The following is a 21,756-nucleotide window of genomic DNA, read 5'->3' as shown; positions in this document are numbered from 1 at the left end:
GTAGTGGATCTCTCTCAACTCTCTCTAAATATCTTGCTCGCTCTCTCTCAGGCAGCAAACCTAGATGTGAGGAGAGGGAATCAGGTCACAAAGAGAGGCCATCACTGATATTGTGGGCCATTTGACAAAATAATAATCCCCATTTCTGCAATAACATCAGTAAAAATGTAGACTCATATGGGCAAGCTGATGACATTGGCCATACACACACACACACACACACACACACACACACACACACACACACACAAGGATAAATGTTAACTATTGTAAACCGGGCATAAAATTTACTTTTTGGTCCACCAGCCACTAGATTTAAAAATCTACCAGCTACTCAGATTTTTTACCAGATAAAATGTTGTTTTGATGCTAAAATTACCAGAACAAAACACAAAAAGTTTCTAAAACAAATCTATTACTACTACGAAGTAACTAATGTCGTATATTTTTTAATTTACATTTCTGTGACCTTAGTCATTAAAATATCACAGGAGACAAACGTTCACCTGCCCCTTTAAGGACGAGAGGTTACCGTGGTAGCGTGACTCAAATCATGTTTATACCCGTGAATCTGACTAGTAGAAGCGTTGTCTTCTCTTCCCAAGCAGTTGAAAGGCATTGAAAACAACCTAGCTTGTGAACAAAACAATGTTAATAGCCAAGAAACACAAGAACAAAGTATCACTTTAGTAGACCTTCGTTTCAAGGCAATTGTGCATGTGCGTAGCGTTTCTAAAAATGTAAACTCAGCAAAAGAAGAAACGTCCTGACTGTCAACTGCGTTTATTTTCAGCCAACTTAACATGTATAAATATTTGTATGAACATAACAAGATTCAACAACTGAGACATAAACTGAACAAGTTCCACAGACATGTGACTAACATAAATGGAATAATGTGTCCCTGAACAAAGGGGTGGTCAAAATCAAAAGTTACAGTCAGTATCTGGTGTGGCCACAAGCTGCATTAAGTACTGCAGTGCATCTCCTCCTCGTGGACTGCACCAGATTTGCCAGATATTGCTGTGAGATGTTACCCCACTTTTCCACCAAGGCACCTGCAAGTTCCTGGACATTTCTGGGGGGAATGGCTCTAGCCCTCACCCTCCGAGCCAACAGGTCCCAGACGTGCTCAATGGGATTGAGATCCAGGCTCTTCGCTGGCCATGGCAGAACACTGACATTCCTGTCTTGCAGGAAATCACGCACAGAACAAGCCTCCAAATCGATCCCACTCCAGAGAACAGGCCTCGGTGTAACCCCCGGTGAGATAAAACCGCAACTCGTCAGTGAATAGCACTTTTTTCCAGTCCTGTCTGGTCCAGCGATGGTGGGTTTGTGCCCATAGGCGACATTGTTGACGGTGATGTAAGGCAGGTCCTCACCAGACAACAGGCCTATAAGCCCTCAGTCAAGCCTCTCAGCCTATTGCGGACAGTTTGAGCACTGATGGAGGGATTGTACGTTCCTGGTGTAACTCTGGCAGTTGTTGTTGCCATCCTGTATGTGTCCTGCAGGTGTGATGTTCTGATGTACCAATCCTGTGAAGGTGTTGTTACACCTGTTCTGCCACTGCGAGGACGATCAGCTGTCCGTCCTGTCTCCCTGTAGCGCCGTCTGAGGTGTCTCACAATACGGACATTGCAATTTATTGCCCTGGCCACATCTGCAGCCCTCAGGCATGCTGCAAGGAGGCATAAGGCACGTTCACGCAGATGAACAGGGACCATGGGCATCTTTCTTTTGGTGTTTTTCGGTCAGTAGAAAGGCCTCTTTAGTGTCCTAAGTTTTCATAACTGACCTTAATTGCCTACCGTCTGTAAGCTGTTCGAGTCGTAACAACCTTTCCACAGGTGCATGTTCATTAATTGTTTATGGTTCATTGAACAAGCATGGGAAACAGTGTTTAAACCCGTTACAATTAAGATCTGTGAAGTTATTTGGATTTTTACAAATTATCTTTGAAAGACAGGGTCCTGAAAAAGGGCTGTTTCTTTTTTTGCTGAGTTTATATTTCACACAGCCCTTCAGGTGCGCACAGCCTCCAGCCAGGCAGTGTTGCAGCGCGAAGTGTAATAGGTTTTCTAGGATTCGTAGTTCCCTTGACTTTGTGCTATTAATTTACCAGCATTGAAACAACGGCGGAAATACATTGAAAACAGCTACTGCATATTTTTACCTATAAATGTGATCATTCTTTACTATTGGTATTCACAAATGTGATTGAATTGCTCTCACTGTGGCGTGCAGACCACCTGCCAATGTGGCTGGTGAAATAGACGTGTTTACCTGCATTTGGCAGGTAGCGGGTGTTAATTTTAGGCTTTGATTGTGAATGAAAGTTGTTCGAATACTCCTACTAACCATACTTTTTGTGACGTTTGTGTGTGTATATAGTATGCTTATTGGTCATAGTATGGATATAGTATGTCAAAAGTTCCCCAATGATGTACTAAATTTGTCAAATTACGAAGTATACAAGCAGTGGCCACTTATTTCTGTGCTTTTAGCGCCCATAATGCAATGCTTTAGAGAATGGGTGTGACATCACAATGTTTTCAGATTTGAAGGAAATGGAGGAAAATATGCAGTCTAAGTCCGACGAGAGCGGATACAAATTAATTGCTTTAACCTGTTATGGACCAACATCAGGGGAAATTTCAGAGTGACAACTAAAAATACAACTTCGTAACATTAAACATTCTTGAAAATGCAAGTGTGTTAAATCCTTCAAAAGATTAGAATCTTGGTAATCGAACTACGTCTTCCAATTTAAAATAGCTATTACAGAGAACAAATCCCATGCTTTTGTTTGAGAAGAGCAATCAAGAACAGAAACATTTTCCGCCATGACAGTTTTTACACATTCACATCTGAAGGTATAAAATGATGACTTACATTCTGATATCTTGCTCTTATTTCTCTTCCTGAGTGACCCATTGATCAAATGAAGTGCTGTTTTCTTTGATATTTTATAGCCTAAATCAAAACATTTTGTAAACTGTTTGTGCCGTGAATTCCATCTCTATCAATTTTTTACAGAGCGTTCGGCGTGATTCGCCCTTGTAAACAATCGTTTATCTAGTCATGGTGGGTTTCAGTGCATTCATCTGGATGTTTGCAACACAGCCAAATAACATTGGGTTTTTTGCGGGTAGTATTGACCGAAGTGAGCTGATTTGAAGACAACGATAAATTACTACCTTACGCACCAATATTTTTAGCGACGCTTCATTGATTGACTATTTCTGCCCAATGACCACTGATCTTGAAATCTAGCTGGGTAGATAGCCAATGAGCTGAGGTAAACGCCAGTATGTAATGCTTTGGGGTTTGACCACAATTCCTTGGTTGTAATCGCACACGCAGGGAACTCCATTCTGTCCTTGACGATCAGAGGAGTTGTTGTAAGGCTTTTTACGCCCATCTGTATTTCGGAAAGTTGTAGTTTCAACGATTTCATTGAATATATCATGGCGAATAAATGATGTAAAGCAAAGTCAAACTCTAAAGTGAGAAAGTGAAAGTGAGATTTTTTTGTTTGTTTGAGGAATCTTCGAGTGTTATGATTCAAACGAACTAAGGAGCTGTTTCTGGACAGGATGTACTTCTGGACGGGTAAGTGCTAATGGCGTTTTATGAAATATAAAAATATATATATTATATATAAAAAATGTAAAAGAAATTGCAATGAAATGTGTAGTTTGTTTGTGTGTGTGTGTATATAATATATATATATATATATATATATATATATATATATATATATATATATATATATATATATATATTACACACACACACAACAATGGCCGGAGTTGAATGGAACACCTTAGTGACTGTTCCCTCTGCTCTATACAATCAATACATATCTGTTTATTTTATGTGATGATAAAAGGCTCATACAATACAAATATTATTTTTTTCACAGTGATGGCGACTCCGACTGGGAGCCCCCGGTGTCCGCTCTACCTGTGCACCCGGTGGTGTTCATATGCCACAGTTCATTACTGCAGGCATGACTGTGCCTCAGGGCCAAAAGGGCACAGCATGGAGGTGTCGTTGTGTTCTGTGTCGCATGAAATGCACCACTTGTTTAGTTTGCCTCTGCTTTACATCAGAAAGAGACTGCTATGGCACAGGCAGCAAAATATTATGACGGGGACTTCCAAGGGGTGTACTGTTTTAAAAAATATATATTTATTTTATTTTTATTTTTTTACTTTTTTTTTGTGTGTGTGTGTGTGTGTTAGAATTGCTTTTTGATATGTTGTATATAGTTATTTGCACTGCTGTATATAGTTATAGGTCATTTCACCAATTCGGCCACTTGGGTACATTTGGGCAACTTGTGTGGGACACCTGGGTGACTTCATGCTAAATGTCATGTAGCTCACCCATTCCTGAAGTTATCGGTCTGAAACTTTGCACACCTACAGTTGCCCTCTTGTGTTTTCCATCAAAATGATCTCCAGCATCCTATCTGACTGTGTGGCTATTCTAGTACATGTGAAAGATGATACTACAACAATAAAAAAACAGAAAACGTATTCTCTTTCTTTCTCTTTTCTGCAAATCTGTGGATGCAACCAATACACTGATGTTTTCAGTGATACAGTATTTCAACCTAACCTCCATTTCCCCTGAAAAACAGAAGTGGGGACCCTGCTCAAGCGTCTTTCTAAAACTGGTAAGTTAGGTTAGAGTGAGTGTGTGTCTAACGGAGGGAGGGAGAGAGAAAGAGTGTCTGAGTGGGAGAGAGACAGAGACAGATTGAGCAGGAGTGAAAGTTTGTAGAGTGAACAGTGGAATTTAAATTGCAGATTAATATGAGAATCAGCATTACAGCCAATCTCAATGACAGCGGCACGATTCAGTGGGTCTGACTCATCACTGCAACACGTACCACCCCCCAGGAGGGTATTACTAGCAATCAACAGTATTAACAGCCTATAAAAAGCAGGTCTCATTGTGGAGGTCAGACAAGGATTTATTATGATTATGGAAATGAAGTGGCTAAATCAAAGCGTTATTGTAATCTGCTGAACATCACTGCATTCATTGACGAGCAACACTGTTCGAATACCAATACACTGTATACTACCCACTTAATGAGTGTATACTACATACTATTAGTTCATTTTAGTACTGTAAACAAACAGTATCCTTTCAGTTGAGCATACTAATGCTTCGCCTGTCTACCGAAAGTTGTTGTTGCTATGCAACCTCTTGCTTGCTTGTTAGCATAACAAAAGACTAGCTAAACATTAAGATTTTGGGTTTGTTCGTAAATTTAATCTGGAGTGCCAGAGTGCATACTGGGCGTTGGTAAAGCCAGAGAGTTGTCAGATTGAATTTATGAACGGACAGAGCGGTTCGCTCTCAGAGTGCGTCACTGGACACGGGAGTAGGGTTGATCCGAGCATTCTGACCTCACAAAGGGTGTCAAGCAACCAAGCTAACTCGCTAGCTATTTCCAGACACAAATGAGAGAACACCTCACTTTGACCATTTTACTAGCCCTAGCAGAGCTGGTTAGGCCGTTTGGAGTGTGACTGTTTGAGGTTGTGGACAGGTGTCTTTTATACTGATAACAAGTTCAAACAGGTGCCATTAATACAGGTAACGAGTGGAGGACAGAGGAGCCTCTTGGAGAAGAAGTTACAGGTCTGTGAGAGCCAGAAATCTTGCTTGTTTGTAGGTGACCAAATACTTATTTTCCACCATAATTTGCAAATAAATGCATAAAAAATCCCACAATGTGATTTTCTGGATTTTTTTCTTCTCATTTTGTCTGTCATAGTTGAAGTGTACCTATGATGAAAAATTGGTGGCTGACTAAATACTTTTTTGCCCCACTGTACCTCTTGGGTCTGAGCCGTTGAATTGCGACTCTACTTTGTCTCAATACTGTTGTTTGATTTCCTTCGGAGGGAATAGCTACACTGTTTGTATTCGGTCATGTTTCCAGTCACCTTGCCCTGGTTAAAAGCAGTGGTTCGTGCTTTCAGTTTCGTGCGAATGCTGCCATCAAACCACTGTTTCTGGTTTGGGAATGTTTTAATAGTTGCTTAATAGGTACGACATCGCTGATGCACTTGCTAATAAACTTGCTCACCGAATCAGCGTATTCGTCAATGTTGTTGTTTGATGCAATGCGGAACATATCCCAATCCACGTGATCGAAGCAATCTTGAAGCGTGGAATCAGATTGGTCGGACCAGCGTTGAACAGACCTGAGTGCGGGAGCTTCCTGTTTTAGTCTCTGGGAGCAACAAAATGGAGTCTTGGTCAGCTTTTTCAAAAGGAGGGTGGGGGAGGGCCTTATATGCATCGCTGAAGTTAGAATAACAATGATCCAGCGTTTTACCAGCCCTGGTAGCACAATCAATATGCTGCTAGAATTTAGGGAGTCTTGTTTTCAGATTAGCCTTATTAAAATCCCCAGCTACAATGAATGCAGCCTCAGCCTCAGGATCTGTGGTTTCCAGTTTACATAGTCAAAGTTAGTTCAGGGCCGTCTGTGTCTGTTTGGGGAGGAATTTATGCGGCTGTGATTATAATCAAAGATAATTATCTTGGTAGATAATGCGGTCAGGTGAACAGAGGGACTTGAGTTCCTGTATGTTGTTATGATCACACCACGTCTCTTTAATCATAAGTCATACCCCCCCCCCCACCCCTCTTCTTGTTTCTGTCGGCGCGATGCGTGAAGAAACCAGCTGGCTCTACCGACTCCGATGGCGTGTCTCGAGTGAGCCATGTTTCCGTGAAGCAAAAAACGTTAGTCTCTTGTGTCTCTCTGGAATGCTACCCTTGCTCGGATTTCATCAACCTTGTTGTCAAGAGACTGGACATTGGCGAGTAGTATGCTCGGGAGCGGTGCGCGATGTGCCCGTCTCTGGAGCCTGACCAGAAGACCGCTTCGTCTGCCCCTTTTACAGCAACGTTGTTTTGGTTCACCGGCTGGGATCCAATCCATTGTCCTGGGTAGTGGGCAAAACAAAGGATCCGCTTCGGGAAAGTCGTATTCCTGGTCGTAATGATGGTGAGTTGACGTTTCTCTTATATACAGTAGTTCCTCCCGACTGTATGTAATACAAACTAAGATTACCTGGGGTACCAATGTAAGAAATACCACGTAAAAAAACAAAATACTGAATAGTTTCCTAGGAACGCGAAGCGAGGCGACCATCTCTGCCTGCGCCTCGCTGTGAGTTAGGTTCACGTTAACCACTTTTATTTTACACACAGCGACTGTGTGTAAATTATGTAGATCATATTCTTTGTTTAATTAGTTAAAACCTGCATTTCCCCCTAGCAGGGATTTTTTGCATGTTTGTGCAAAACAAAGTCACCTTTTTGGGCCCTCACTAGTTTGCATCCCTGATCCTTGATGTTTCTACAACCTGTGGTAAATTCAGTTGATTGGACATTATTTGGATAGGCGCACACCAGTCTATATAAGGTCCCACAGTTGACCGTGCAAGTCAGAGCAAAAACCAAGCCGTGAGGTCGAGGGAATTATCCATAGAGCTCCGAGACAGGATTGTGTCAAGGCACAGATCTGGGGAACGGTACCAAAAAAATGTCTGCAGCATTGAAGATCCTCAAGAACAGAGTAGCCTCCATCATTCTTCCATGGAAGACGTTTGAAACCCCAAAGACTCTTCCTAGAGCTGGCCGCCCAGCCAAACTGAGCAATCGGGGGAGAAGGGCCTTGGCCAGGGAGTTGATCAAGAACCCAATTGTCACTCTGACAGAGTTCTTCAGTGGAGATGGGAGAACCTTCCAGAAGGACAATCATCTCTGTAGCACTCTACCAAGCAGGCCTTTATGGTAGTGGCCAGACAGAAGCCACTCCTCAGTAAAAGGCACATGACAGCCTGCTTGGAGTTTGCCAAAAGGCACCTAAAGATGAGTGAAACAAGATTCTCTGGTCTGATGAAACCATCCTTACTGTGAAGCATCTGTAGAGATGATTTTCAGCGGCAGGGACTGGGAGACTAGTCAGTATTGAGGCAAGATGAACGGAGCAAAGTACAGAGATCCTTGATGAAACCTGCTCCAGAGTAGAGGTCGACCGATTATGATTTTTCAACGCCGATACCGATTATTGGAGGACCAAAAAGGCTGATACCGGTTAATCGGGCGTTTTTTAATTTTTTTGTGTGTTTTTTTTTGTAATGATGACAATTACAATAATACTGAATTAACACTTATTTTAACTTAATATAAAATATCAATAAAATCAATGTAGCCTCAAATAAATAATGAAACATGTTCAATTTGGTTTAAATAATGCAAAAACAAAGTGTTGGAGAAGAAAGTAATGTGCCATGTAAAAAAAGCTAACGTTTAGCAAGTTCCTTGCTCAGAACATGAGAACATATGAAAGTTGGTGGTTCCTTTTAACATGAGACTTCAATATTCCAAGGTAAGAGGTTTTAGGTTGTAGTTAATATAGTATTTATAGGACTATTTCTCTCTATACCATTTGTATTTCCTATACCTTTGACTATTGGATGTTCTTATAGGCACCTAGTATTGCCAGTGTAACAGTATAGCTTCCGTCCCCCTCCTCCTCGTACATGTACTGTACTAACACACCGTCAGACATTAAAGGTATCTAAATCCCCGGACATCACCTGAACAGTCAGTCAGTCAGTCACAATAGTGGTCTACCTTTCTTTACTGACTCCGGTATCAGTCATTCATCCAACTTGTTTAATGAGCCCTATAGGAACACACTCTATGGGTGGCTGCTCCCTATTCCCTTTATAGTGCACTAAATTGGGAATATGTCATTGTCCTGTGCTGTACTTAAGCTAATTAGCTCAAGTTTCTGACGCATTGAAACCTCTTTCAGATACATCGAAACCTGAAGTGTACACCCGTTCACTTCTTCCCACCAATCGAAAAAGCATTTGATTGGTGGCGGCATGGAATATTTGGAGTTTCCACCATATTTTTTATCCCAGTCTTTTCCTTATAAGCCAGTGAAAGAAAGTGCACTTTGGGCAGAAGAGTTAATTGGGAGGTAACCATGATGGTAACATTTTGTGAATCTGATGCCATGTTAGACCTGATACTCAGCAAGGATCTAAGATTTATTTCTCCCTTCTTCTTCTCTCCTTAGGAATACATGGAAGACCAGAAATACCGGGATGAGGAGGACCTCCTGGAAAAACTGGATTCTTTTAAAAGTAAGGAATTCTACCAGGAAAGACCTACCCGACCTGGAATATCTGATGTATCACTGTCCTATTTTAGCTCTTAATCACAGAGGAGTGGGAGTGAGTTGCCTGTGGGGGTGTGTACCATATGTCAATGTGTTTGTTTGTGCTGCCATCTCATTACTGTTTAAGTGTCATTACATGTGTTATTGCATGGTGCCAGCTCTACTTGGACAGGCAAACTAACAGCATGATAATGTAGTCGGTTATTGCTGATCTTTGTCAACTCACCATCAGTACGACCAAGAATATGTTTTCCGCGACGCGGATCCTGTGTTCTGCCTTACAAACAGGTCAACGGAATGGATCGCATGCAGCGACCCCCAAAAAAACTACTTCGTAAAAGAGGGAAACGTAGCGGTCTTCTGGTCAGACTCAGGACACGGGCACATCGCGCACCACTACCTAGCATTCTTCTTGCCAGTGTCCAGTCTCTTGACAACAAGGTTGATGAAATCCGAGCAAGGGTAGCATTCCAGAGGGACATCAGAGACTGTAACGTCCTCTGCTTCACCGAAACATGGCTCACTGGGAAGATGCTATCCGGGGCGGTGCAGCCAACGGGTTTCTCCACGCATCGCGCCAACAGAAACAAACAACTTTCTGGTAAGAAGAGTGGCGGGGGCGTATGCCTCATGACTAACGAGACATGGTGTGATGAAAGAAACATACAGGAACTCAAATCCTTCTGTTCACCTGATTTAGAATTCCTCACAATCAAATGTAGACCGCATTATCTACCAAGAGAATTCTCTTCGATTATAATCACAGCCGTATATATCCCCCAAGCAGACACATCGATGGCTCTGAACGAACTTTATTTAACTCTTTGCAAACTGGAAACCATTTATCCGGAGGCTGCATTCATTGTAGCTGGGGATTTTAACAAAGCTAATCTGAAAACAAGACTCCCTAAATTTTATCAGCATATCGATTGCGCAACCAGGGGTGGTAAAACCTTGGATCATTGTTACTCTAACTTCCGCGATGCATATAAGGCCCTGCCCCGCCCCCTTTCGGAAAAGCTGACCACGACTCCATTTTGCTGATCCCTGCCTACAGGCAGAAACTAAAACAAGAGGCTCCCACGCTGAGTTCTGTCCAACGCTGGTCAGACCAAGCTGACTCCACACTCCAAGACTGCTTCCATCACGTGGACTGGGACATGTTTCGTATTGCGTCAGATAAAAATATTGACGAATACGCTGATTCGGTGTGCGAGTTCATTAGAACGTGCGTTGAAGATGTCGTTCCCATAGCAACGATAAAAACATTCCCTAACCAGAAACCGTGGATTGATGGCAGCATTCGCGTGAAACTGAAAGCGCGAACCACTGCTTTTAATCAGGGCAAGGTGTCTGGTAACATGACCGGATATAAACAATGCAGCTATTCCCTCCGCAAGGCTATTAAACAAGCTAAGCGTCAGTACAGAGACAAAGTAGAATCTCAATTCAACGGCTCAGACACAAGAGGCATGTCTACACAAGAGGCAGGGTCTACAGTCAATCACGGACTACAAGAAGAAACCCAGCCCAGTCACGGACCAGGATGTCTTGCTCCCAGGCAGACTAAATAACTTTTTGCCCGCTTTGAGGACAATACAGTGCCACTGACACGGCCTGCAACGAAAACATGCGGTCTCTCCTTCACTGCAGCCAAGGTGAGTAAGACATTTAAACGTGTTAACCCTCGCAAGGCTGCAGGCCCAGACGGCATCCCCAGCCGCGCCCTCAGAGCATGCGCAGACCAGCTGGCCGGTGCGTTTACGGACATATTCAATCAATCCCTATACCAGTCTGCTGTTCCCACATGCTTCAAGAGGGCCACCATTGTTCCTGTTCCCAAGAAAGCTAAGGTAACTGAGCTAAACAACTACCGCCCTGTAGCACTCACTTCCGTCATCATGAAGTGCTTTGAGAGACTAGTCAAGGACCATATCACCTCCACCCTACCTGACACCCTAGACCCACTCCAATTTGCTTACCGCCCAAATAGGTCCACAGACGATGCAATCTCAACCACACTGCACACTGCCCTAACCCACCTGGACAAGAGGAATACCTATGTGAGAATGCTGTTCATCGTCATCAAGCTCGAGACCCTGGATCTCGACCCCGCCCTGTGCAACTGGGTACTGGACTTCCTGAGGGGCCGCCCCAGGTGGTGAGGGTAGGCAACAACATCTCCTCCCCGCTGATCCTCAACACGGGGCCCCACAAGGGTGCGTTCTGAGCCCTCTCCTGTACTCCCTGTTCACCCACGACTGCGTGGCCACGCACGCCTCCAACTCAATCATCAAGTTTGCGGACGACACAACAGTGGTAGGCTTGATTACCAACAACGACGAGACGGCCTACAGAGAGGAGGTGAGGGCCCTCGGAGTGTGGTGTCAGGAAAATAACCTCACACTCAACGTCAACAAAACTAAGGAGATGATTGTGGACTTCAGGAAACAGCAGAGGGAACACCCCCTATCCACATCGATGGAACAGTAGTGGAGAGGGTAGTAGCAAGTTTTAAGTTCCTCGGCATACACATCACAGACAAACTGAATTGGTCCACTCACACTGACAGCGTCGTGAAGAAGGCGCAGCAGCGCCTCTTCAACCTCAGGAGGCTAAAGAAATTTGGCTTGTCACCAAAAGCACTCACAAACTTCTACAGATGCACAATCGAGAGCATCCTGGCGGGCTGTATCACCGCCTGGTACGGCAACTGCTCCGCCCTCAACCGTAAGGCTCTCCAGAGGGTAGTGAGGTCTGCACAACGCATCACCGGGGGCAAACTACCTGCCCTCCATGACACCTACACCACCCGATGTTACAGGAAGGCCATAAAGATCATCAAGGACATCAACCACCCGAGCCACTGCCTGTTCACCCCGCTATCATCCAGAAGGCGAGGTCAGTACAGGTGCATCAAAGCTGGGACCGAGAGACTGAAAAACAGCTTCTATTAAAAAGGCCATCAGACTGTTAAACAGCCACCACTAACATTGAGTGGCTGCTGCCAACACACTGTCATTGACACTGACCCAACTCCAGCCACTTTAATAATGGGAATTGATGGGAAATTATGTAAATATATCACTAGCCACTTTAAACAATGCTACCTTATATAATGTTACTTACCCTACATTTTTCATCTCATGTGCATACGTATATACTGTACTCTATATCATTGACTGCATCCTTATGTAATACATGTATCACTAGCCACTTTAACTATGCCACTTTGTTTACTTTGTCTACATACTCATCTCATATGTATATACTGTACTCGATACCATCTACTGTATGCTGCCCTGTACCATCACTCATTCATATATCCTTATGTACATATTCTTTATCCCCTTACACTGTGTATAAGACAGTAGTTTTGGAATTGTTAGTTAGATTACTTGTTGGTTATCACTGCATTGTCGGAACTAGAAGCACAAGCATTTCGCTACACTCGCATTAACATCTGCTAACCATGTGTATGTGACAAATAAAATTTGATTTGATTTTGTATTTTGTGTCTGTTTTTTAGTGTGTGTGTGTGTGTGTTCTGTACTGATTTCTAAGTGGGTTGTGAGGCCCGACCTGTCCCCAGCAGTCCAGGCAGCAGGAATGTAGCTGCTCCACTCCTCTGGTTGTTGTTGTTTTATCCAGGGCTCTGGGTAACATGTGGTTATAGGGAGTAGAATAGCAGGACCAGATTAACTATCATACCACAGCATTGAGACTCCCAGATTCCTGCCATATTACGGTCTACATGAACTCTGTTGGCGTGCGTGTGTCATCGTTCAAGGGACAGGTATGAGAGTTGCTAGTCAGTGTAGTGTGTGTGTGTGTGTGTGTGTGTGTGTGTGTGTGTGTGTGTGTGTGTGTGTGTGTGTGTGTGTGTGTGTGTGTGTGTGTGTGTGTGTGTGTGTGTGTGTGTGTGTGTGGGGTAAGTCCTAAGATTATAAACATGGGAGACCAGACCTAGATAGAGCCCCAATGCTGTATGTCTTTCTCATACTCCACCGTGCAGTGCAGGAAATGGTCTATAAACATGCAGTGTCCCAGGGAGATCCTGAGAGGATGGCTCTCCATGCTACAATCTCGTTCTAGTTTCTATGGTATCTGACTGACCCCTGACTTCCTCACCTTTGCCCCCTCGGTTCCTCCTCCCTGCTGATTGCCGCTGTGCTTCAAAGCTTGTTTCCTGTCTCAGTTTAGATCTTATGCTTCTAGATCAGAGCTCTCTCTCAGCCTCTGAGATGTGATTAATAACACAGGAATAATATAGAGCTATCAAAAGCTGTTACAGCAATTGTTTGGAGGTATTGTTATTTTTTGATAGAATGAACAAAGAGCAAGGCAGCAGTCAAGAGCACAATACATCATTAAAAAAATAAAAATGACAGGAGGCTTTCCATGTAGCATCCTTCTGTCTCAGCTGAGGCTTCAAACCAACCGCTACCCACGCTCCAGGGGTTGATGTCTCTTTCACACAAATATATCTGTCAGAACAAACTCCTGACCATGGAGAGAAGAAAGGGAGGGAAAGGGGTGAGAAAGGGGTGGGGAAGAAAGCGAGACAATGTATGATTGTCAGTTCTTGCCCTTAAGCACACAGCCAAGCCCGAAAAGGTGAATAGGGGGAGCGGGAAGTCCTCAGAGAGGATAAGCTACTTCACCCACCTTTTGGAACATGAGAACATTGAGGAATGTAGGAGAAGAAGAAGAATATACTTGTTTCGTTGAGACTATCAGTGTGTGGATGGATGATTTACAGAGAGCTTTAGGACGAGGCCCACTCGCAGCAGTGTTTAGGTGGGAGGCTAGAACTGGAGGGGCCCTCTCCTCAGAAGTTACGTACAGGGTCAGCATTGTCCCCCTACTACTTACTGATAAATTATCAGGCTACATTATGAAGGATCTGACCTACACTTACCAGACAGTTTATTAGGTACACCAGCCTGTTCCCAAAAATGGATCGCTCCTACAGACAGTGAGTCACTTGGTCGTGGCTTGCTTTATAAAGCAGGCAGATGAGCATCAAGGTATTCAGTTACTGTTCGATTGAACGTTAGAATGGACAAAATCGACTTTGAGCGTGGTAGGATTGTCGGTGCCAGGCGCACCAGATCCAGTATCTCAGAAACAGCCGCCCTCCAGGGCTTTTCACCTAGAGGCCTTCACAGCCCCAAAATTTGGACCCGTTCCAAAATAGACTTGGGGCTTTCCCATCTGGACCTGATTATTTATGTATGTACTGTATGTGTGTGTGTGTATGAATGATCAGTTCCGAACAGACCCGAGGACAACTCGACACATTCTGTGTAGACCTGGTCAGATGCAAACCCCTTCCGATCTGGGTGAGAAGCAGCAGAGAAGTCCATTTTTAAGCTACTTTATTAACCAGAGCTGATAAAGCGCAAGGGAAAGGAGGTAGAGCGGTGACCCTCTCTAGCAGGGGTCGTGCTGTCTGTAGGCTACTGTGAGTGACACGGAGGAGGGAGGGAGAGACGGCAACCAACCAAGCTGACTCCCGCTATAGTAGACTAATCGCTGCCATACCTCGGGTTATTTATCATCCAATATGATTGTGTAGTACCTGTCTTGACTGCATTAAACCGGGATACTTCAGAATTATGGCAATGAGGACCTTTGTCTACTTCCCCAGAGTCAGATTAACTATTGGATACCATTTGTATATCTCTGTCCAGTATGAATGAAGTTAGAGGTTGTTTTGCTAGCCAATGCTAACTAGTGTCAGAGCAATGACTGGAAGTCAATGGGTATCTGCTAGCATGTACCCATGGACTTCCAGTCATTGCGCTAATGCTAGTTAGCAATTACGCTAGCGCTATTTAGCAACTTCCTTCAAACTGCACGCAGAGACATAACAATTGTATCTACAAGTTCATCTTACTCTGGGGAACTAGATAAAGGGCCTCATTGCCAATCCCCTAAGCATCCGTTTAAGCTAGCGAGCTAATTGAGGCTGCATGCACTTTCTCATCATTTTTTAAATGTATTATATGTTTCTGCTTTGTCATGTGGGGTATTGTGTGAAAATTGATGAAAATAATATATTTAATACATTTTCTAGAATAAGGCGCTAATGTGAAAAAGTGAAAGGGTCTGAATACTTTGTGTTACTGTATATATGGTGTGTTTGAGAATGTTGTGGTGTGCGTTTTCTGTTTGTGTCTCTGGAGGCTATGAGGGTTCACCACACTCCTTATTTAGTCTGCTGTGTGTTTGTTTTGCAGACAAATATGCAGAGTTTGACCTGAACGACCAGGGAGAGATTGGTAAGTAGTGGAACCAGCTCAGCAGTGATACACAACTGCAGTCATAATAAGGATAATTGACCTGTGTGTGAGATATTACTGAGCAGTAGTTAAGACGAATGTTCCCTCTAAGCTGTGCGCAGTAGCCCGGAGACTGCCCGCTTCTCCTGGACTGCAGTACAGAAATATCAGTCCACAGAGAGAAACATTTTTTTTATTTTACCTTTATGTAACTCGGCAAGTCAGTTAAGAACAAATTCTTTTTTTCAATGATGGCCTAGGACAGATTTGTACCTTGTCAGCTGGGGGATATGAACTTGCAACCTTTCGGTTACTAGTCCAATGCTCTAACCACTAGGCTACCCCATGAGATTGAACTTCACTCAACTTTCTAGAGTAGTGGTCACCGAGGCTGTCAGACTGTTAAACAGCCATCAATAACATAGAGAGACTGCTGCCAACATACAGACTACAATCACTGGCTACTTTTAATGAATTGATTTAATAAAGGTATCACTCGTCACTTTAAATTATGCCACTTTAATAATGTTTACATATCCTATATTACTCATCTCATATGTATATACGAGTATTTTATACCATCTATTGCATCTTGCCTAAGCCGCATGGCCATCGTGCATCCATATGTTTATATGTACATATTCTGATTCCATCCCTTTAAATTGTGTGTATAAGGTAGTCGTTGTGAATTTGTTAGATATTACTGCAATGTCGGAACTAGAAGCATAATAATTTCACTACACTCGCATTAACATCTGCTAACCATGTGTATGTGACCAATAAAATTAGATTTGATTGACTGGTCGATCAAATCAGCGTTCTTAGTCGGCGTTCTTAGTCAATCGCCAAATATTTCTGTAAAAAACCCAATGATAAAGCCTTGTTCTAATTTTGTATTTTTTAGTTTCGGGCTGTTGGCAGTAGATGCACCTGATTTCACCTGCCCTGCGCGCCGGGTAGGGAAATACATTTCATGTGTGTGAGGGTACAAACACTGCTTTCCGGTGTGCCTAGAGAGCAAATCAAGTTCAATATAGGCCTACTGCTGGCCAATCGGATGGCTCAGAACACTGTGCAGTAACGTAGCAGGCATAAAATAAAGCTACAGCAGGCCTCGAGAGTTACGACACGGTCTGAGAGTCGTTGAGGCATCACTACAGACCCAGGTTTGATCCCAGGCTGTGTCACAACCAGCCGTGACCGTGAGTCCCATAGGGCGGCGCATAATTGACCCAGTGTCGTCTGGGTTAGGGGAGAGTTTGACCGGGGGGGGGGGCTTTACTAGGCTCATCGCACTCGAGCGACAGGTGTTAAGTAGCAAGGTTTGGCGGATCATGTTTTGGAGGACACATGGCTCAACCTTCGCCTCTCCTGAGCCCGTTGGGTTGTTGCAGCGATGAGACAAGATTCACAATTGGATATCACGAAAAAGATTAAAAATAAATAAATAAAGCTACAGCAAAGTTGATACTTTGAGATTTCACAAATGTTTTAAAACCGTTACTAGAGAGACTGTCAACAGATACAGCGAAGGGCAGCTGTTTTTATGAGTGTGTTAGCCTTTAAGTTCTTACTCCGCACTGTGAACTTTGTATTTTGTACTTTTATAAGCCATAAAATGTGCCTTCTTCCTATTTCCACACAGCGCTACAACATGCAGTGCAGCAGTAAGAAATGAGTAGGAAAGTGTATTTATAGGCCTGTGTTAGCAGCTTGGGTCTTTTTTAATATCGTGATATATTTCACTTTCTCTGTTCATAGGATTAACAACATGAATTTGTGCATGAGGCAGAAATAATGCGGTACGACTCTATTTTCCCTATCAGCTGGAAGACGGTGTCCCTCTTTGGTCAGTGTCAGTGGATGAAAGGGAGAGCGGAGGGATGTTGAGGCGGACCCTTAGTCTACTGCTCTCTCCCTCCGCTGAGACTGACCATCAGATGCAGGCACCATCTGCCTAGTAAAATAAAAAGCTAATTATTTAAATGTATGCTCACTCAGCTGTGCCTCACAAATAATTCAACAACAGATCTATTACCAGTGTGATCATATAGCCTTCCTCAAATTTTGAAATATAATTTAAGAAAATGTCCCGAACAGCAATGCATCGGCAGGGCAATTCAAGCAAAGCCAATATGCAGTGATAATGTATTGGGCTTACTGCACAAACCTCATTGCTACAGTACTGTTTTTAATTGATTAATGTTACATAATTTTACAGGGTTTTTTGTCATGTATCTGAGCGGTAAGTCTCGGCTTGCGTTTTGACTCCGTGATCTTGACAGCGACCACTTCTATAGTTTTCCCTGTTAACACTATCAACGTTTCCCTTTACTGTGGCAATTGTAATCAAATCAACATTAGCCACTTTCAATGCAACTTACCAAAACAAACAATGTAAGAGATTTTGTTGTAGGCAGAACACATTGGAGTAGGATTCTATTGTATTGACACGTAATACTCAGCCCATACTCTACACAGACTGGTGGGGCATAAACAATGAGCTACAGTAGGCCTATATGTAAATAGACCATTGCCATATCTGTATCCAGGCCATTTACTTTGAACTGGACGGTTTACAGCATGAGAGGTCGTAAATAAATGTGCTTGTTTTGAGATCAAAGCGAGAGCTGCATGTAGCCACACATGCACATGTTGTTCATATCCTTTGCTAGGTAGTGAGTTATTAGCCAGTTAAATCATTTATAGTCAGCAATAGGAGAGTGATTTCTTCCTACAAGAGCACCAAACGTGTGCATTTCTAGGCATCTTTGAAAAGCCAGTCCGGTAAAGAGCTTCTTTTTTTGTATTTTGAGACTAGCTTTAATAAGTAGCCAATAGGCAGAGGGTAGCATACTTTGTCTGATTTTCTAATAATGGGGAATAACAATGCTTTTTATTTTGTAAAGTGGTTTCAAACAACACATTTTCAGTCACCTCCTTGTCTGAAGGACAAGTGGATAAATGTATTAATGTCATGTATGTTTTTTTTCAAAAGTCTCATGGAATGTTGGCCTACATTGGACACCACACATTGGCTGCTACTGTAGGCTGAATGCCAGAACAGCTATTTCTATATTAAAATGTTATTGGATGCATTTTCTCCATAGTTTTTTATGGTAGGCCACTCTGGTAGGCCTACATTATGATAAAGTAGCCTACTTGGCCACTGTTAAAACTGTAGCTTAAAGTGGTACAACCTCAGTGTTCACAGTATACGTGCACTGGAAGTTGCACAGAATTTCTACGACGTTCAAGTTTGCGCTCAGCAGACCTGAAATTTGCTCAGTGCGGGGAAAAAATCTGAGGGAACATTGGTTAATACCTCAGTGTGTTGTCTGTATTGGATGAACTAGACATCTGTAAGGGGTTTATTAGTCATGATTGTATCCCACTAGAAAGGTGATACTGTAGTTGACCTACTGGCCTTGAAAACAGGTGTCAGGCAAGCACATTTGGCTGCTTGCGTATGTGTGTTTGCCAGGTGTTGTGTGTGTCATTCTCGTTTGTGTGTTAACCATTCTCCTGTGTTTTCCTCCAGATATGATGGGTCTGAAGAGGATGATGGAGAAGCTGGGTGTTCCTAAGACCCACCTGGAGATGAAGAAGATGATCTCTGAGGTGACCGAAGGCGTCAGCGACAGCATCAACTACAGAGACTTTGTCAAGATGATGCTGGGAAAGCGCTCGGCCGTTCTCAAACTGTGAGTGTTTGTGGTGTGTGTCTGTTGTGCTGTATTGGGTTGGTGTGTGTGCGGCACCTGTCGCCGACATATGTGCTTTGTATTGCGTCATGTTTCGTTGGCAGCTGTTTTTCTTCTGTGTGGGTGTGTGAGTGACCACATGCATTGTCTCGGTTTATGTTCTTTGTATTTCGGCGTGTGTGTTGTCACGATACCAGAACTTTGACTTCAATACCGAAACCATGTTTAGTATCACAATACTCGATACCATCACGATACTCGATACCAAAACGATACCACCAAATAAAAGAAGGCATATTAGCCTAAGTCACACAATGGCACTTGATCCAAAGAGAGAAACTCAGCTACTGCTCTGTTCAATCGTTGGGCATCTTGAGTTCAATATCATTACATTTAAACATTATGTGCTTTTAGAGACAGCCGTGTGTGATTCATTAATGCAATCACAGTCAATTTGACTTTTTACCAATCTAACTACAAAAACGACAATGGCAATCATTTATTAGAACTGTAAATCTCTATTGATAAACTGGGTAAATCAAAATGTTGCCTAGGTCTATTCACAATACACGTGAATGCGTATTATTCAATAGGAGTGTGTGCATGCATTGAGTTATTGAGCTTGTTTTAGCTGATTTCATTGGTCAACAGATTACAAACAATCCCTTCCATTTAGGACTTATTTTATTGGCAGCTGCTAGGAGAACAGTTTACTGCACTGATCAACAACCTTTGCATAGAAGTGTGCGCTGTCTCTTTTCGCTCCTTAGACTCGTGTGAATGGGCTTTTATGGATAGGGCTAAATTGATGTTTCTTACGGAATAAATATGCCTTGAGCAAGGCACTTAAACCTAATTGCTCCTCTAAGTCGGTCTGGATAAGAGTGTCTGCTAAATGACTCAAATGTGAAATGAAAGCATATGCATAACCATGGTAGGAATTTAAAGGGAACAGTTTGGATATTATGGAAAAAGTATTTGACTAAAGGTGAGGACACAACAGTTCACCTAACACAAGACTGAATCCAAACATTACACTGCTGATTTTATGTGCATTATCATTTACTGTACTTTTCGCCACATTTGCTGACAACGTAATCTGAAAATATCTGAATACATTCAGTAACATGATAAGAGTGTTGGAAATGTGGGGTAGGTGCAACATAAGACAAACTTACACGTGTTTGAGTGCGAGGTCTAACTGGTGTTTCCAAGTGACACATCTCTCCAAAGTGTACACAGTTCCTTTATTTAATTATTTATTTAACCTTTTATTTAACCAGGAAGTTTGACTCAGAGTTTTCAACTATACATGTTTAAAAAAAAAAAAAAATGTTGCTTTCCTAGCTGTGCTGTTGAAGAACTAGAGCAAGCACATATAGTTTTGTTTGGAACACAGTCCTGCATGTCTGCCTTTACACAATTTACTTCTGTTTACGCAATCCAAAAACTGGCCATTATATATCACAATCTGGGTCAGGCGGGCATAATTTGAAAGCTTGTTCTATTGCCAACATGACTAGCTAAATTATTGAATACAATCTTATTGTTAGGCTTTCACAAGGCATTTCAGAGAGACGGATGGTAATTTTGGTGTACATAGAATAGAGTCATGAGTGCATTCAGATGCGTGGTCTGTGTCAAATTTTCTTCAATACAACAAATTGGCTTTTTCTTTTCAGGGTATATAGCCATGTTATATTCTAACTGTACGTTCAACGTATTTATCTTAAACGTTGACACTATTACATTTAGTTTTATGATATGGAAATGTGAAGTGCACATTTGGACTAATGGGTCTTTGGCTTCCTTGTATGACATCAAAACGGTATTTATTATAATCCTCAATGTCTTTCAAAATACATTGAGCCTTCGTAATTTACAGCATTTACCTCACTCGGACAATAAAACATTTGCAGAAGTCAGGGTTTTTCTGCCATTGTAATCGATTAATATATTATGATAACATGTTTTCTACATTTTTGGGATGGAAAAATGCATGAAGTATAAACTTAAATGACTAAAACAGATATAAAGTATGTAAAAAAGAGAATGGATCTATATTTTTTATAATATAATCTTAGAGAACTAACAATCACCAAAATAAAAGCTAGACAGGTCAGGGAGAATTTAACATAAAAAATAAAAAAACATGGATTTAGCAGAATTCATTTTGTTATGTTTGAGCAAACAAACACAGCATTATCCATAACAGAATATGTAGAATTGCAGAAAGTTTGCTTTAAAACTGCTAAATTTTCTCTCTGCTCCATGGAGAAATTTGTAGAATTGTAGGAAATTGCTTTAAAATGTAAAACTTTCTCTACAGTGCCAAGATGGGGGGCCTCCTAAAATGTAGCTGCGTCGACAGCCAACCGCACTCATTGCCATGCCATCTGCCACGTCCGCCACCTACATTTACATAACTATTCAGAGCCTTTACTCAGTACTTTGTTGAAGCAGCTTTGGCAGGAATTACAGCCTTCTTGGATATGAAGTTACAAGCTTGGCACACCTGTATTTA

At 42.4% G+C, this 21,756-nt stretch overlaps 1 protein-coding gene across 1 annotated transcript in view; it reads left to right on the top strand.

The window, feature by feature from the left end:
* Positions 1-21,756, top strand: part of LOC118387402 (allograft inflammatory factor 1-like) — a 38,666-nt gene that overhangs the window by 6,600 nt on the left and 10,310 nt on the right. The window contains exons 3-5 of the mRNA XM_035775733.2: positions 9,140-9,206; positions 15,487-15,528; positions 19,070-19,232. Coding sequence (XP_035631626.1) covers positions 9,140-9,206; positions 15,487-15,528; positions 19,070-19,232 — 272 coding nt within the window. The remainder of the gene's footprint in view (positions 1-9,139; positions 9,207-15,486; positions 15,529-19,069; positions 19,233-21,756) is intronic.

Source organism: Oncorhynchus keta, chromosome 9 (genome assembly GCF_023373465.1).
Source record: "Oncorhynchus keta strain PuntledgeMale-10-30-2019 chromosome 9, Oket_V2, whole genome shotgun sequence".
Classification (NCBI taxonomy): Eukaryota; Metazoa; Chordata; class Actinopteri; order Salmoniformes; family Salmonidae; genus Oncorhynchus; species Oncorhynchus keta.
Note: the sequence above shows the minus strand (reverse complement) of the source record. Positions and strands in the feature narration are given on the sequence as shown.